The sequence below is a fragment of the Herpailurus yagouaroundi genome, unplaced genomic scaffold (genome assembly GCF_014898765.1).
Source record: "Herpailurus yagouaroundi ecotype Mexico unplaced genomic scaffold, PumYag 141, whole genome shotgun sequence".
Taxonomy (NCBI): domain Eukaryota; kingdom Metazoa; phylum Chordata; class Mammalia; order Carnivora; family Felidae; genus Herpailurus; species Herpailurus yagouaroundi.
The window spans coordinates 49,751,929-49,768,428 of record NW_024412396.1 but is presented as its reverse complement, the minus strand read 5'-3'; the positions used below and the strand labels follow the sequence as shown (position 1 = coordinate 49,768,428).

The following is a 16,500-nucleotide window of genomic DNA, read 5'->3' as shown; positions in this document are numbered from 1 at the left end:
CTTTATCCTCCCTGAGGGGGTTCCAACCCTTATCCTGAAATCCACATGGGGCTGTTTGATGTTGGGGGTTGGGGGGAGCTGAAGTCAAGGAGAGGACATCCTGTTAACAGCACGGCTGGAAAAAGATCAAGAACCAGGCAGTAGAGAACAGCTGCGTCTACCTGAGAAGCCTGAACATCCGACTTCTTTCAGTAGAACCTTAAGTTTGTGAGACTGAGGACTGATTGTGCGGGTGGGGGTTGGCCCCTATCCCGGTCACCCCAGAGACTCCAAAGTGTTCATCACAGACCACAGGTGTCATCACCACATGCTGGGAAAATAACACCACCTCCCAACACCTATATACAGTTTTAGTTTGAGCAGCTCTCAAGTGGGACAAGTCTCCATCACAATACTGCCTGGAAACTTCCTGGAATGGCCCACCCTCCCTAGTCACCCAACTCCTGGTCACCCCACTCATTAAGAATCAGCTCCTAGGGGCGTCCAGGGGGCTCAGTCGGTTAAGCATCCAACTCTGGATTTTGGCTCGGGTCATGATCTCACCATTCATGAGTTTGAGCCCTATGTTAGGCTCCATGCTGACAGCGTGGAGCCTGCTTGGGATTCTCTCTCTCTCTCTCTCTCTCTCTCTCTCTCACTCTCGCTCTCGCTCTCTCTCTCACTCTCTGCCCATCCCACCCCACAGAATAAATAAGTAACCCACAAGAAAAAAAAAAGAATCAGCTCTTAAAAATGGTTTATCTCTTCTTCATTTAGCACTTCTTATCTGAAAAATTCTGCTAGCTAAGAGCCCTCCATTTGCCTCATTTAATCCCTTCCTTTACCTTCTGCAGTAGCCAATATTATCTCCAGCTTATAACAGAAGTCAAAACGTAGAAAACTTAAGGGATTTGTCCAAGGGTATACAGCAGAGCTAAAGATGGTGATCTCAACCACACTGGGTCTGGCACAGTTCAAGGGACATAGTAAGGACGTCATAGCTCTTTCCATCGAAGGAGTAAGATTGAATCACATCAGAAAGACAAATCCAGGTATGACAGTCCCTTCCGCCAATGACCTGAGCTCTCAACTGAGGAGTCACCTTAATCCCTGTGTATTAATTTGTCCATCCATTTGTAGGCACCTGTTAGGCCCGGAGCACTGCTCTGAGACGCAGGAGAGGTGTGTTAGCCAAGTTTCCAGTCCTCTGACAAGTTTCCCATGTAGCCAAAAGAGGAGGAGGAGAAAGAAGGGAAAAGGACAGGAGACGAGATAAGAAAGAGGAGGAAACACAAACCTCCAGAAAACAAAGGCCAGTATCCCAGTGATCTTAGCAAGCACACAGAAGGCCCAGAATGTATTCCTCCAAGCACAGAGACTGATGAGTTGATGGTAGGAGGTGAGCAGGTACCCAGCCAGAAGGAAACACCTCACAAGCAGTGGATTTTTTTTTTTCTGGTAAAACGCACATAGCATAAAATTTACCATTTTAACCACTTCCCTCCCTCCTTCCTTCCTTTCTTCTCTCTTTTTTTCTTCCTTCCTTCCTTCCTTCCTTCCTTCCTTCCTTCCTTTCTTTCTCTCAGTAGTCTTCATGCCTGGCATGGAACCCAACCCGGGTCTTGAACTCATGACCCTGAGATCAAGACCTGAGCCGAGATCAAGAGTTGGGTGCTTGACTGCGCCACCCAGAGGTCCCATTTTAATCACTGTTATTATTTTTATTTTGAGAAAGAGAGCACGAGCAGGGGAGGGGCAGAGAGAGGTGAGAGAGAATCCCAAGCGGGCCCTGTACTGTCAGCGCAGAGCCTAACATGGGGCTCAAACTCACGAACCGTGAGATCATGACCTGAGCCAAAATCAGGGGTCAGACGCTTAACCGAGGGAGCCACCAAGGCGCCCCCCCCCCCATTTTAACCATTTTTTTTTAACTGTATGGTTCAGTGACATTAAGTACATTCATATGGCTGTACAGCCATCACCTCCAGAACATTTTTCATCTTCCCAAACTGAAACTCTGTGCCCATCAAACACTAACTCTCCATTCCCTCCTCCCCTAGCCCCTGGCAACCACCATCCTGCTTTCTATGAAATTGAGCACTCCCTGTACTTGTGGTAGAATCAAAATAGATTTAATCTTTGTCCCTGGCTCCTGCCACAAAGCTCTAAAAGCCCTTGGAATTTCCTGAGTGAAAGGAGTATCTTTTGTTCCTCGTAAGGAACTCCTTTCCATCACACCTGAATTTCTGCTATCGAGGTGCCTTAGAGTAAGGCCTTTGGATGGCTTTAGGATGAGATAATCTCCAGAAAAATGTGGGGTTAGAGTTTGGGAACTTTCAGCCCCATCCTCCCCCCACCCGACCTCTGAAGCGGGGAAGGGAGCTGGAATTTGAGCTCTATAAAAACACATGAACGAGGAAATTCTGGGAGCTTCCTGGTCAGTGAACACGTCACACCAGTACTGGGAGGGTGGCATGCCTAGAGAGGCCCCCACATCTTTTCCATCCGGCTGTTCCTGAGTTGGGTCCTTTATAATAAACAAATAAAGTAAGTTACCTACTTTACCAGTAAGTAAAGTGTTTACCTGAGTTCTGTGAGCCATTCTAGCAAATTACAGAACTTGAGTAGGGGTCATGGGAACCCTCAGTTTCTAACGGGTCAGTCAAAAATATGGCTGCCACCACCAGGACTTTCCAATAGCATCTCCAGTGGAGGCAGTCTTATGGAACTGAGGCCTTTGCTGGTGGAGTTGGTCAGCATTAACTCCAAGTAGTTGGTGTCAGAATTAAATTGAATTGTAGGACACCCAGCTGGTGCTAGAAAATTGGAGAACTGGCTGGCATCAGAAAAAAAGAGGCACATCAATACCTCATATAAGCGGAATCGTATAGTATCTCTCCTTTGGTGGACTACCTTATTTCACTTCACATTTTCCAGGTTCATCCATGTGTGACATGTGTCAGAATTTCCTCCCCTTTCAAGGCTGAATAATATTTCATTTTATGTGTATATCACATAACACATGTGTAGATGGACACTTCGGTTGCTTTCACTTTTTGGCTATTGTGACTGATGTTGCTATAAACAGGGGCATACAGATAACTGTTTAACTTCTGCTTTCCATTCTTGTGGGTAAACACCCAAAAGTAGAATTGCTAGATCACATGGTAATTCTATTTTTAATTTTTTAAGGAACTGCCATTGTGTCTTCCATATGACTACACCATTTTACATCCCATCAGCAATGCACGAGGGCTCCAATTTCTCCACACCCTGGCCTACACTTGTTTCCTTCTTTTTTCTTTTTTCATAGCCATCCTACTGAGTGTGAGATGATATCTCGTTGTGCTGTTGATTCGCGTTTCCCTGATGATGGGCATCTTTTTATGTGCTTATTGACTATTTGTATGTCTTTTTTTTTTTTTTTTTTGCGGGATAATTATTTATTAACTTTGTTCATTTTTTTTAATTTTTTTTTTAACGTTTATTTATTTTTGAGACAGAGAGAGACAGAGCATGAACAGGGGAGGAGCAGAGAGAGAGGGAGACACAGAATCTGAAACAGGCTCCAGGCTCTGAGCTGTCAGCAGAGTCCGACGCGGGGCTCGAACTCACGGACCGTGAGATCATGACCTGAGCCGAAGTCGGACTCTTAACCGACCAAGCCACCCAGGTGCCCCCCTTTGCTCATTTTTTTTTTAATTTTTTTTTCAACGTTTATTTATTTTTGGGACAGAGAGAGACAGAACATGAACGGGGGAGGGGCAGAGAGCGAGGGAGACACAGAATCGGAAACAGGCTCCAGGCTCTGAGCCATCAGGCCAGAGCCCAACGCGGGGCTCGAACTCGCGGACCGTGAGATCGTGACCTGGCTGAAGTCGGAGGCTTAACCGACTGCGCCACCCAGGCGCCCCAGCCTTTGCTCATTTTTAAGTGAGATTGTTTCTTTTATTGTTCAACTGTAGGAGTTCTTTATATATTCTGGGTATCAACCCCTTATCAGATACATGATTTGAAAATATTTTCTCCCTTTGCATGTGTTACTTTTTCACTCTATTGATAGTGTCCTCTGATGCAAAGAAGTGTTTTATTTCGATGTCGTCCACTGAATCTATTTTTTTTCTTTTGTTGCCCATGCTTTTCGTATGACAACCAAGAAATCATTGCCATCATCACCAAATCCAACATCAGTAAGCTTTTTCCCAACGCTTTCTTCTAACGGTCTTACAGTTTTCCCAGCACCATTTGTTGAAAAGGCTAGTGATAATGATGTGTCAGTGTAAGTTCATCAATTGTAACAAATGTGCCACGGTGGCTTATAGTTTTCTCAACACTGTTTATTGAAAAGACTGGTGATTATGATGTGTCAATGTAGGCTCAACAATTCTAACAAATATACGGCTCTGGTGGGGGATGTTGAGAATGGGGGAGGCTATGCATGGTGGAGGTGGAGGGTAGGGAGTATATGGGAAATCTCCGTACCTTCTACTTAATTTTGCTGAAAACCTAAAAGTGCTCTAAAAAAATAGTATGGGGGGGGGGGGGGGCGCCTGGGTGCCCAGCTCAGTTGATTAAGGTCTGGACTTCGGCTCAGGTCATGATCTCAATGGTTTGAGGGTTCGAGCCCCGTGTCGGGCTCTGTGCTGACAGCTTGGAGCCTGGAGCCTGCTTCAGATTCTCTGTCTCCCTTTCTCTGCCCCTCCCCTGCCCACACTCTGTCTCTCTGTCTCTCTGTCTCTCTGTCTCTCTCTCTCAAAAATAAATAAACATTTAAAAAAATAGTCTTTTTTTTTTTTTTAAGTAAATGGTTTCCATTGGCCTTAGCATCCTTGTTGAAATCATTTGACCACATATGTGAGGGTTTATTTCTGGGCTCTCTATTCCATCAGTCTATATGTATGTCTTCTGCCAATACCGTACTGTCATGATTAGTACAGCTTTGTTATCAGTTTTAAAATCAAGAAATGTGACACCTCCAATTTTGTTGTCCTCTTCCAAGATTGTTTTAGCTATTCAGTGTCCCTTAAATTTCCACATGAATTTTAGAAGCCATTTTTCTATTTCTGCAGATAACATCATTGGGATTCTAATGTGGAACTCCTGGACTCTGGAGATTTGTTTTTGGTAGTATTTCCATCTTAACAATACTAAGTCTTCCAGCAGTCTTGGGCAAATTTATTCCTAGGTGTTCTGTTTTTGATGCTCCTGTAAGTGGAATTGTCTTCTTAATTTGCTTTTTGGATTGTTCATTGTTAGTGCACAAAAATACAATTAGGTTACAGTGTTGCAAATTCAGTTGGCAGAAAGGAACTAGTCCTTGGGAGCACAGCATGGGGAAGGGGGGAGAGGGAGGGAAAATGTATGCAAAGAGGCCGTGAAATGTCCTACCAGTTTGAATGTGGCTTTATCTTGGTCGGGTGTTTGCCTGACTGCTATCTTTGACAAACCTCCAGAATTCCCATAAAGAAATTATTTTAGCTGGTTTCTAGTTTATTTAACATTTCTGTGGGGGAGCTAGGGTCTGAAGCTTCCTGACCCACCATCTCGCTGATGTCACTCTTCGAGGCATAAGGCTTATTCCCCAAGCAGTGAGTGTATCTCCAAGGAGAGAATCAAGGAGCCACACTGGTCACAGCAGACAGACCAGACTGGGAGGGAACAAGAGACAAGCTGGACAGAAATGGGGAGGAGTAGGGGTCTTAGCGTGCTAACCCGAAGACTTAGACTTGATTCCACGGACTTGCCAGGCTCCTGCGACAATGCCACCAAGGCAACAAAGACAAGATACAAGTCAGACCAGGCCAACCTGAACCTTCTCCAGTGCCCTGAACCGAAGGTCAAGGAAACAAAAGGAATAGGGTGCATCAGCCAGGTTCCACCTCACATTCCACCAGAGCCTGCCCTCAACACCCACCCCCACCCCCCACCCCCCCCCACCCCCGCCCCGGGTTGGAGTATATGTTCAAAACCTTAAATGAATCCGAATTACGAGTCCCACCCCCAGCCCCAGTCTCTTCCCTCAATCTGAAGGATGGGCAGCTGAGCTCCCAGCTGCTCCTACCTGCACACCAGACTGCATACAGCAAGCACATAATCTGTCTGCCCTGACAAGAAGCTGCGAGCAAGAGGCTGCCTTCCCATGGCCTGCTGTTCCTCTCTCCTGGCGATTTCAAAAACTGATCGGTAGTGTCACGTGGGAAGCCAGGTGAAAAGACAGGAGCCCGGGCCCCGCCCCTAGAGAGTCCAGTTAAGGAAGTCCTCGTAGGGGCCCAGGCCTCTGGATTTTTATCCAGCCCCTTGGGTGAGGTGCGATCACCATTTTTGGCTTGGAGCACTGGTCTGGTTTCCTCCCCAGAGCTGCTAGACCCCAAGTTCATTTCTGCCAGCCCGTATGTTTGGTGCGTACTTTCCGACTGACAGGAAAACTAGAATCCACTTCCCTAGAAGTCTCCAACTGGAAGTTTGGTGGTTTTGTTGTTTTTTGTTTTTTAACGTTTATTTCTTTTTGAGACAGAGCGCGCGCGCGTGCGCGCGCTGGAGAGAGGGGCAGAGAGAGAGACACAGAATCCGAAGCAGGCTCCAGGCTCTGAACTGTCAGCACAGAGCCCGACGTGGGGGCTCAAACTCACACACCATGAGATCGTGACCTGAGCCGAAGTCAGATGCTTAACCGACCGAGCCACCCAGGCACCAAACTGTAAGTTTTCTCTGATCCACAGTTTCAAAAGATAGAATATAATTAAACACACACTTACGCATTAGTTATCAGCATTAAAAAAAAAAAATAGATTTCATAAGCCAGACACAGAAAGATAAATATTGTCTGATTCCACTTATATGAGGTCCCTAGCAGAGGCAAATGCATAGAGACAGAGAGCAGAAGAGAGGTCACTCTGGGCTGGAGGGAGGGGGACTGGAGGAGCTACTTGATGGGTGCAAAGTTGTTGAGGGAGATGAAAAGGTTTTGGGTATAGAGCCCGGTAACACTTACATAACACCGTGAAAGCGTTTAAGGCCACCGAATTGTACCCTCGTGAAGAGTTAAAATGCTACACATGATGTCTCTTTTACCAGAATAAAAACAAATAAACCAACAAAACAGACTTCACCTAAAAATCTGGATATCTTGTTTCTCCTTCAACAACCACCACCCCCAAGCGAGATCGAGTAACGCTGGGTCCCGCTTTGTCTGTCAACAGTTGGCGGGAGGGAAGCAGCTGCTCTCTGTAGACGGGGAGGGGACTCTCACGTTTGCTGTGACCCCACCACACCCTAATTTCATCTCGACTCTATCACATTTCTAAGACCTGGCTGGCCCCCAGGAGCATTTGAGGGTTGGCACCGGCCCCACCCCATCAGTCATCACTGATGCACCCAAGTCAGTCACCACTTGTCTCTGTCTTCCCGGCCCTGGTCTATTCCTGTCTTCCGGTGCATGAGGGGAGGCCCAGAAGTGGTCAGCCGTGAGGGCAGGCTCTCCACGTGCTTTAAGTAACAAGAGCAAACACTAGCGGAGAACAAGAGTTTGCCTTCACCTCCCCCAGCTTCACTCAGACCGTGAAACGCCTCTGACGTTAGAAAATCCAGAGTGGGGGCACCTGGGTGGCTCAGTCAGCTAAGTGTCCAACTCTCGATTTCGGCTCAGGTCATGATCTCACGGTCCTTGAGTTCGAGCTCCGCATCAGGGCAGAGCCTGCTTGGGATTCTCTCTCTCCCCCACTGACCCTACCCTGCTGGTGCTCTCTCTCTCTCTCTCTCTCTCTCTCTCTCTCTCTCTCTCTCTCCAAATGAATGAACTTTTTTTTAAAAAATTAAAAAAAGAGAAAAAGAAAATCCCGAGTGATAAGCCTAGACTTTAACACACCCCAATGACCATGATTTTGCAACAGGAGTAGGTTGACCACCCACCTCATGACCCTGAGTCAGACGGACCAGGACCCGGTGTCAGACACCCGGCCTCTCGGAGTATTACCACACCTTTAGCCAGTCCCGCAAATATCACTTCCTCGAGGCTGGCCTCAATTTCCTAGAGCCCATCTTTATCTGCTAGAATCTGATTTCCAATATTGAAATATTGAAACATGATGTGGTTCAGGACAGAGTCCTCTAAATTTTGGCACCTGGAATGTTTTGGGCTGAAGGAGTTGGAGGAAACAGAAGCAGGAAGGTCACTCTGACCTCCTCCTCCTCGCCCTTCTTCCCTGGAAGAGGCCTTAAAAACCTCCTGTGAGAGTTACCACTCCCATACCAGGCAAAGGAGCACCCTTACCTCTGAAGACAAAGGGATGCCAAGGAGAACCCTGACAAGCAGGCCGTGCTCAGCTCCCCCAGTTCACCACACTAACTTCATACTTCTGACCTGGCATTTCCCTCCGCCATGGTGCACTTTTCACCAAACCTCGCATAAATGTACACAGCACTGTTTCTTCCTTTCCTCAGGGAGGCTCCCATGTCATGGAATACTTATCATACATTCGGATGGAGGCGCCTGGCTGGCTCAGTCCATTGAGCATCTGACTCTTGCTTTCAGCTCAGGTCATGATCTCACGGTCCGTGAGTTCGAGCCCCGCGTCGGGCTCTGTGCTGACAGCTCAGAGCCTGGAGCCTACTTCAGATTCGGTGTCTCCCTCTCTCTCTCTCTGCCCCTCCCCTGCTCACACTCTGTCTCTCTCTCTCTCTCAAAAAAATAAACATTGGGGCGCCTGGGTGGCGCAGTCGGTTAAGTGTCCGACTTCAGCCAGGTCACGATCTCGCGGTCCATGAGTTCGAGCCCCGCGTCAGGCTCTGGGCTGATGGCTCGGAGCCTGGAGCCTGTTTCCGATTCTGTGTCTCCCTCTCTCTCTGCCCCTCCCCCGTTCATGCTCTGTCTCTCTCTGTCCCAAAAATAAAAAATTAAAAATAAATAAATAAATAAATAAATAAACATTAAAAAAAAATTTTTGAAACAAACGTGGATGATGTTCTCCTGATAACCTGTCTTCATCGGTTTAATTTTGAGACCCTAAAAGGGTCAGGGAAAACTGCCCCCTCTCACCCCCTAAATAGCATCATTGTTCCAGATCTGCAAGTTCAACCTGTCTATGGAACACATCTCATCATTCCTGGGAAATGTGACCGGGCTATAAGGGTGAAATACATGCCTATTTTCAAAGGGTATGAAAAAAGAATGTAAAACAACTTATTAGTGATTTTATCGTATTGATTATATGTTGAAAGAATATTTTGGATATATCGGGTTAAAGAAAATAAAGTACTAAAACTAGTGTCACCTGCTCTTTCCACTTTTTCTTTCTTTCTTTCTTTTTTGACAGAGAGAGAGAGAGAGAGAGAGAGAGAGAGTGAGTGGGCTGGGGAGGGGCAGAAAGAGAGGGAGACGGAGGATCCGAAGCAGGCTCCGCATTGACAGCAGAGAGCCCACGGGGCTGAAACCCACGACCTGTGAGATCATGACCTGAGCCAAAGTCTGGCACTCGACTGAATGAGCCACCCAGGCGCCTTTGCTCTTTCTACTTTTTAAAAAATTTACATTTCACCGATTTTTTAATGTAGCTAGTAGAAAATTTAGTTGTACACGTGGCTCACACTATATTTCTATTGGCCAGGGCTACGTCCGACAGCCCAACCAGCCACGGCTGCCGCACAACTGATTCTGGAAGGCTAGCATACAGGAGTCCACCCTGACCCACAGGGGAAACATCCCAAGCCACCCCCACTGGATGCCGGAAACTACAGCCGGTCCTGAACCCTATACACACCACGTTGTTTTCTACACATTATCTACCTATGATAAAGTTTAATTTGTAAATGAGGCACAGGACGAGATTAGCAACAGCTAGTAATAAAATTGAGCCACTCTAACAATATGCTGCAATAAAAGTAATGTGAGTGACGCCTCTCTCTCTCTCAAAATACCTTCTTGTACTGTACTCGCCCTTCTTACGATGATGTGAGTTGATAAAACGCCTAGTGATGAGACAGAGTGAGGTGGATGATGTGGCACTGTGACACAGTATTGGGTGACGGGTGACCTTCTATAAGTCAGAAGGAGGCCCATCCGTTTCCAGGCGGACCACAGGTGACTGAAACCACGGAAAGTGAAACCACAGATAAGGGGAGACTACTGCACCCTAACTCAAAAAGCAAACATTCTCTCCTACTCCGCTTCTGGGTGACACTGTGCTCTCGGCTGTCCAAGGGCCCTTGAGGAAGGCCCTTCCCATCTTAGTGCTGTAGGCTCATCGGGGCTGGAGCTCACTTGGTCTCTTCCGGCCTCCACATCTCTCTCTCTTCCAATGCCACCAAGCTAGCACCAGACTCCAGGACAGGGCTCTCGCCCAACCCTTCCGCTATAACGTTGTCCACATGACTCAATACCCCACGTGGATCATTTCCCTGGAAGCAATGGAACAAGTGTTGCTACATGCCAGGCTGTTACCCCCGTGCCAGTGGCCAGAGCCAAAGGGAAGAGGCTCGGTTGCAGTTCTAAGACTCCTTCCCTCTCTCACCCCAGCTGAGGCTTCACTGGTTTCTTCTCCCCTAAAGACCGGAGGCCCACCTTCTTGTGCCTCCCGCTAGGCTCAAAGGGGCAGAATAGGGTGAGTGGGAAGGCGATGCTAATGCCAAGCACTCCAAAACCGAAAACAGGTTCGAGGCTCTGATCCTGGAGAAAACTGCTGGATACTTTATCACCACCAACAACCAGACACAAGGGGCAAGATTTGAACCTCAGAATCCTGCCCGGCCCCCTTTAAAAAAATATACGCTTTAGGGGCGCCTGGGTGGCTCAGTCCGTTAAGTGTCCGATTTTGGCTCAGGCCATGATCTCTCGGTTGGTGAGTTTGAGTCCTGCGTCAGGCTCTGTGCTGACAGCTCCGAGCCTGGAGCCTGCTTCAGATTCTGTGTCTCCCTCTCTCTCTGCCCCTCCCCGACTTGCACGCACTCGCTCTCTCATTCTCTCTCTCTCTCTTTCAAAAATAAACATTAAAAAAATTTTTTTTAAATATATGCTTTATCCACATGACAAGTTGGTAGTGGCCTACTGACACGGGCTTTTGGAGGTGGAGTTGCGTTCAAATCTCCCTTCTACCACTTAGGAGCTGTGGGACCTCGATAAGCTTGCTCCATCTTTCTGGGTCTCAATTTCCTCACCTGTAACAACGGGGACGATTCCACCTACCTCGCAGAATTGAAAAATTGAATAATAGATGAGAAAGCGCCTTTCCTTCCCCTTCAATTGTTCCTAAGCATTTAGGTAAAGAAGATATTAAAAACCCCATGGAGGGGCGCCTGGGTGGCTCAGTCGGTTGAGCGTCCGACTTCGGCTCAGGTCACGATCTCACGGTCCGTGAGTTCGAGCCCCGCGTCGGGCTCTGGGCTGATGGCTCAGAGCCTGGAGCCTGCTTCCGATTCTGTGCCTCCCTCTCTCTCTGCCCCTCCCCCGTTCATGCTCTGTCTCTCTCTGTCTCAAAAATAAATAAACGTTAAAAAAAAAAATTAAAAAAAAAAAACAACCCATGGAGAATGAAAATAAGTCCTTTATGCATAGGTCTGTCCAGGTGTTTGTTTGTTTGTTCATTTGTTTATGGGAATCTTAGTGCCTGTTGCAGTTTTAAAATCTGGTACAGGAACTTTGCAAAGGCAGGGATTATCTTTACAGCCCTAGCACAGTGTCAGGCACAAGGCAGGTACCAGATGAATGCTGAATGAATGAATGAATGAATGAATGAATGAATGAACAAATGTGATGCAAACAGAGCTGGTGCATGTGTGCAGCACGTCAGAGGTGCTAGAAGTCAGAGTTACCAGGGCACGGGTGTTTGCTGATCGGTGTGAGGTTTGCAAGCCACAAAGAATTCTTCTGTGGAATAGCATTTAAAATCTGTTTAGACAGTAGCGCCTGGGTGGCTCAGCCAATTAAGCGTCCGACTTTGGCTCAGGTCATAATCTCACAGTTCGTGAGTTTGAGCCCCACATCGGGCTCTGTGCTGACAGCTCAGAGCCTGGAGCCTGCTTTGGATTCTGTGTCTCCCTCTCTCTCTGCTCCTCCCCGACTCATGCTCTGTCTCCCTCTCTCCTTCAAAAATAAATAAAAACACTAAAAAAATTTTTAAATCTGTTTAGACAAATTTGTGGAGCCTTTTTTCCTACGCAGCAAAGCTCAAGTTACTCTAATAATATTTCTCCTCCATTCAGCCTGCTTTCCTCAAAAAGAAAGGTAAAAACACACACCAAGAACCAGACATGGTCATCTCTACGTGAGGAAGCATAAACAATTCTGTTTTTCATAATTTTTTTTAGGGTGAAACCCAAAAGATCAAATGAAACACATGCCTCCGTGATACAAATATATCCTGTCAGAGTGTTTTTGAATGCAAAATTCTTCGCATTTCCTGACCTCGGTGGGGAGTGCGTGTGGGGAATGAATAAACAGTTTCATTAAATTTTAAAGATATATCTAGTATTAAGTTCCCTCACAGGTGTGTAAGAAGGCACCTGAAAACCTGTTCGTTTATGCTTTATGGTTTACAAAAAAATTCTGGATTCTCCAATCTCGCCAGACAACCTGAGGTCTTCCTTCTCCCAGTTAGCAATCCTGCCCTCCCCAAACAATGGGTTTGAGATTGCAGTGACCTTGTCTGAATCGTGTTCTGTTGCTAATAGGGAGATTTCAGGGGCGCCTGGGTGGCTCAGTCGGTTGAGCGGCCGACTTCGGCTCAGGTCACGATCTCACGGTCCGTGAGTTCGAGCCCCGCGTCGGGCTCTGTGCTGACCGCTCAGAGCTTGGAGCCTGTTTCAGATTCTGTGTTTCCCTCTCTCTCTGACCCTCCCCCGTTCATGCTCTGTCTCTCTCTGTCTCAAAAATAAAGAAACGTTAAAAAAAAAAAATTGGGAGATTTCACCCTTGGGAGGCTTCAAAGGTCATGACCTTCATCCCCCAGCTTTACCCTCCTGTAAGGGAAAAATCCTATAAGAACTAGGGGTTACTGGTCACAGCCATGACTGCGTCCGCCTGCGAAGAAGTGAGACCTAGAGGCAAAGGTCCAGATAAAGCAGGATCCCAACTTTGGGGATCATGACCTCAACTGAGACGCAAAGAATCTGAGCTCCTCCTTCTACAAAGAAGGTGAGAGAAAGGATTGAGGTATGAGCTCTCCACACCTTTCCCAAAAGGTTTTCTAGGCCTTAGAAATTCAGAGAAAGATTTCTACTCCACCCTGCTGGGTTTGGCTTTAACCCCCAGGGAAGGAGTTTGGCCCAAAGCATCGTTCCCACTGTTCTGGTTTCAGCTGTGTATAAACGAAGGTAAGAACAGTGCCAAACAACCGTCAGGGCAGCATTCTGGGAGAGCCTGTGTGCTACAGGAGATACTGCACTCTAGGAAAGTTGGTTCGTCAGGCTAAAAACATCTGCCAGTTCTGGTGATACCAGAATAATCCGACACACCCATGGACTGCTCCCTGAGAAAGAACAGCTTTCCTGAAATCACAGGTCTAAGCTGGTGGACTGGCAGGGTCAGGAAGGCGTATGTTCCAGAAGCATGCTTTCGGCTGGGGGAGGAGACATTGTTGGTGAAGGCAAAGGTCCCCTCCTTTTCTGTTTCCCTGCACTTCTCTCACGCAGCCATCCAGTCACAATCACTCACTCCCACCGTCGGTCACACCCAGCCACGAAGTCACCCAGAGTCACAAACACTGCTGAAGTCAGAAAATGACAGTGTCCCGCAGGCTTAGGTGCAGTCAGGTACACTCTTAACGCACTGAGCCTCACACAATGATATGACGCCCGTTCCTCTGAACGCGGGCCAACAACTCAACCCACCTGATTGCCGAAGACAGCTATGGAACAGGCCGTTGACACCTCATTGGCCCCGAACCAGACTGAAGCAATGCGGGAGGGCATGCCCAAGATGAAGACCTGGGCCACAGAGCAGATGATCTGGCCCAGCACGGTGACCGGGAAGAGATGCGGCTTCAGGCTACCCAACTTCACCCAGGCCCCCAGGCAGTTGAGAGCGGACCCGGTGAGGGCGATGGTGCGCAGGCCGAATTTCTCCAGCAGCCAGGCCACGGGCAGCAGCAGAGGGATGTAGGTCAGCATGTAGCACATGGACAGCCAGTCGATGGCAAAGGCGCTGACCCCGTAGAAGTGCATGAAGATGTTATTGATGGAGCCGTACTGGATCCACTGGAAGGCGTTGCACATGGAGTAGCAGCTAAATAGCAGGACCACCACCCAACGGCGCTTGCTCACCTTGATCACACTAAGGTCCTCGGGGCACGAGCTACTGGGGCGGGCCAAGCCACCGGACTGGGCCAGCATACTGGGGTGGGCCGAACTGCTCGGGCGGGCCGACACGGCGGGGTGGATGGAGACACTGGGGTGGGCCGACACGCTCGGGTGCGTGGACACGCTCTGGTGCCCCGAGGCGCTGTGGTCCACCCGGAGTGCGGGGTCCTGCGCGGGCGTGCCATTTTGCTCCTGTTGGTTGGGATCTTCATTCACCATGACCACAGCCCCTGCTGAAGCCCTAGACAGGTGCTGAGGACTCCAGCACTCTTAAGGGACAGTGGCCTCGGCTGCCGCCTTCGAGCTGTCGGGGCACTTGCCCTGGCCCACCCCGGAATAAACGGAGACCAGAGCCTTCGTACAAGCTGCCAGCAGAGCTCCCGTGCACTCACCCCCAGGCTTCTGCTCCCACTTTTCCTGGGTGTCTTCAGCCCCCGACCGCTGTCCCAGGCTGGCCGCGGACACCTCAGCCCGGTCCTGGCTACGGGTGCCTTGAGTCCTCCCGAGGGGTTCAGGCCAAGGTCAGCCCCTCAAATCTCAGGGGAAAAGTTCGCGCCTTGCACGGAGCCTCTAGGTGGAACTCGGTTCCGCTCCCGGGCCGGCTTGGGGCCCCGCCCCCTCGGGCGCACGTGACCGCCCCACCCCCGTCCAGCCCGGCTTCCCCCCACCCTCCTGCCCCCCCCACTCCCTCCAGCCTTCTCCAGCCGGGCTGGTCCGGCTGCGCAGTTGTTTCGACACAGCTTGCGGGGTGCATTCCTCCCCCACGCCCCGGGTGCCATGGAAACCGCCGGGTTTACCCCCCCCCCCCCCGCACTGCCCCTCAAATGCATTTGCGCCTCCCAGGGGAGCCCGCAGGAAAACAAACACCGACTCTGCGGAGGTGACCCCACAGACAAGAGTCTCCTCCGCGCCTGTCCCCATTCCCTGCGCGCGGGCACCGATGCCCGGCGCCTCCACAGTGTTCTGGGGAATCGAAGAGGGATTCCGGACTTTTTCCCACTTGGCTGAGCTCCCAGATCCTTGCTGAACTTTCCGGTGTAAAGAGATTTGTAGATTTCCCAGTCTGGTCGCTCCTGGGGTAAACGTGAATTGCAGGAAACTCGTTTTGCTGGCTGCTTTTCCCTGAGGACCTGGTCCTTTATTGCGGAACTCAGATTTGAACCTGTGAGGTAGGGCTCTTCTTTCCTGGGGGGGGGGGGGGGGGGGTCCCTGGGCAGCCCCCTAGGCGAGCACCTGAGGGTGGAGGGTAGACGGGAGTTTGGAGATTCTTTAGAGCTGCGGTGTTGTGGGGCATAGCGCTGGCTCTGGACGTGGTCTTTAGGTAGCCCTGGGCTGCCACCTGTTGATCCCAGCCCGTGATAGAGGGTAATGCCTCGGGTCATCGCCTCCAGAAAGTCAGACCTGCAGGGCAGAAATGCCTTCTCGCAGTGTCCATTTTAGCCCCGAGAGGGATAAGAGCCCAGATTCTCCCTGGGTTCAAACACCAGCCTAGCTGCTCCTAGGTGTGTAATGTAAATTAAGATGCACCACCTCTCTGTGCCTCAGTTTCTTCATCCGTAAAACAGGGAGGATGAAATGATAGTACCCACCTCACAGTGTTGTTTTGAGGCTTGAACGATGTAAGACGTGAACGTATTTCGAAAATTCCTGGCAGATCCTAAGCATTCCATGAGTGTTGGCTATCCTAACTATTCAAAGGCTAGCATTTGTTGTATCGTGTTAAACATATTTAGTACATTATGTCATTAAAGCATCACAGGAATTCTATGATGTAGTTACTACTGCTCGCCTGCATTTAAGATCAGAAAACTGAGGGGGTGCCTGGGTGGCCCAGTCAGATAAGCATCTGACTTCAGCTGGGGTCATGATCTCACCATTCATGGGTTCGAGCGCCACATCGGCCCCGTGCTGACAGTTCAGAGCCTGGAGCCTGCTTGGGATTCTGTGTCTCCCTCTCTCTCTGTCCTTCTCCGCTTGCACTCGTTCTCTCTTTGCCTCTCAAAAACTAAATAAATAAACATTAAAAAAAAAAAAAAAGATCAGAAAACTGAGGCTTAAAAAGTGAAGTAACCTCTTACTATGACCCGCTGGCTTGAAGGGACATAGTTCTCATGCCAGTCTGATTTCATTCAAGCTGCAGCCTACCCACTGGGGACACAGTGTGGGTATCACCCGGGAACTTGTTACAAGGGCAGAAGCCCAGCCCCACACGTGACCTCCTAAATTAAAGCTATA

The 16,500-nt window shown here is 49.1% G+C and overlaps 1 protein-coding gene across 2 annotated transcripts in view; it reads right to left on the bottom strand.

The window, feature by feature from the left end:
* Positions 1-14,906, bottom strand: part of FLVCR2 (FLVCR choline and putative heme transporter 2) — a 56,525-nt gene extending 41,619 nt beyond the window's left edge. Inside the window, exon 1 of one of the 2 annotated variants that reach the window (XR_005791062.1) lies at positions 13,798-14,906. Coding sequence is in view for 1 of the 2 variants with exons in the window: in XM_040477769.1 (XP_040333703.1) it covers positions 13,798-14,484 (687 nt within the window). In the remaining variant the exon portion in view is untranslated. The remainder of the gene's footprint in view (positions 1-13,797) is intronic. The other variant, XM_040477769.1, reaches the window with a different exon arrangement.
* Positions 14,907-16,500: the final 1,594 nt, after the last annotated feature.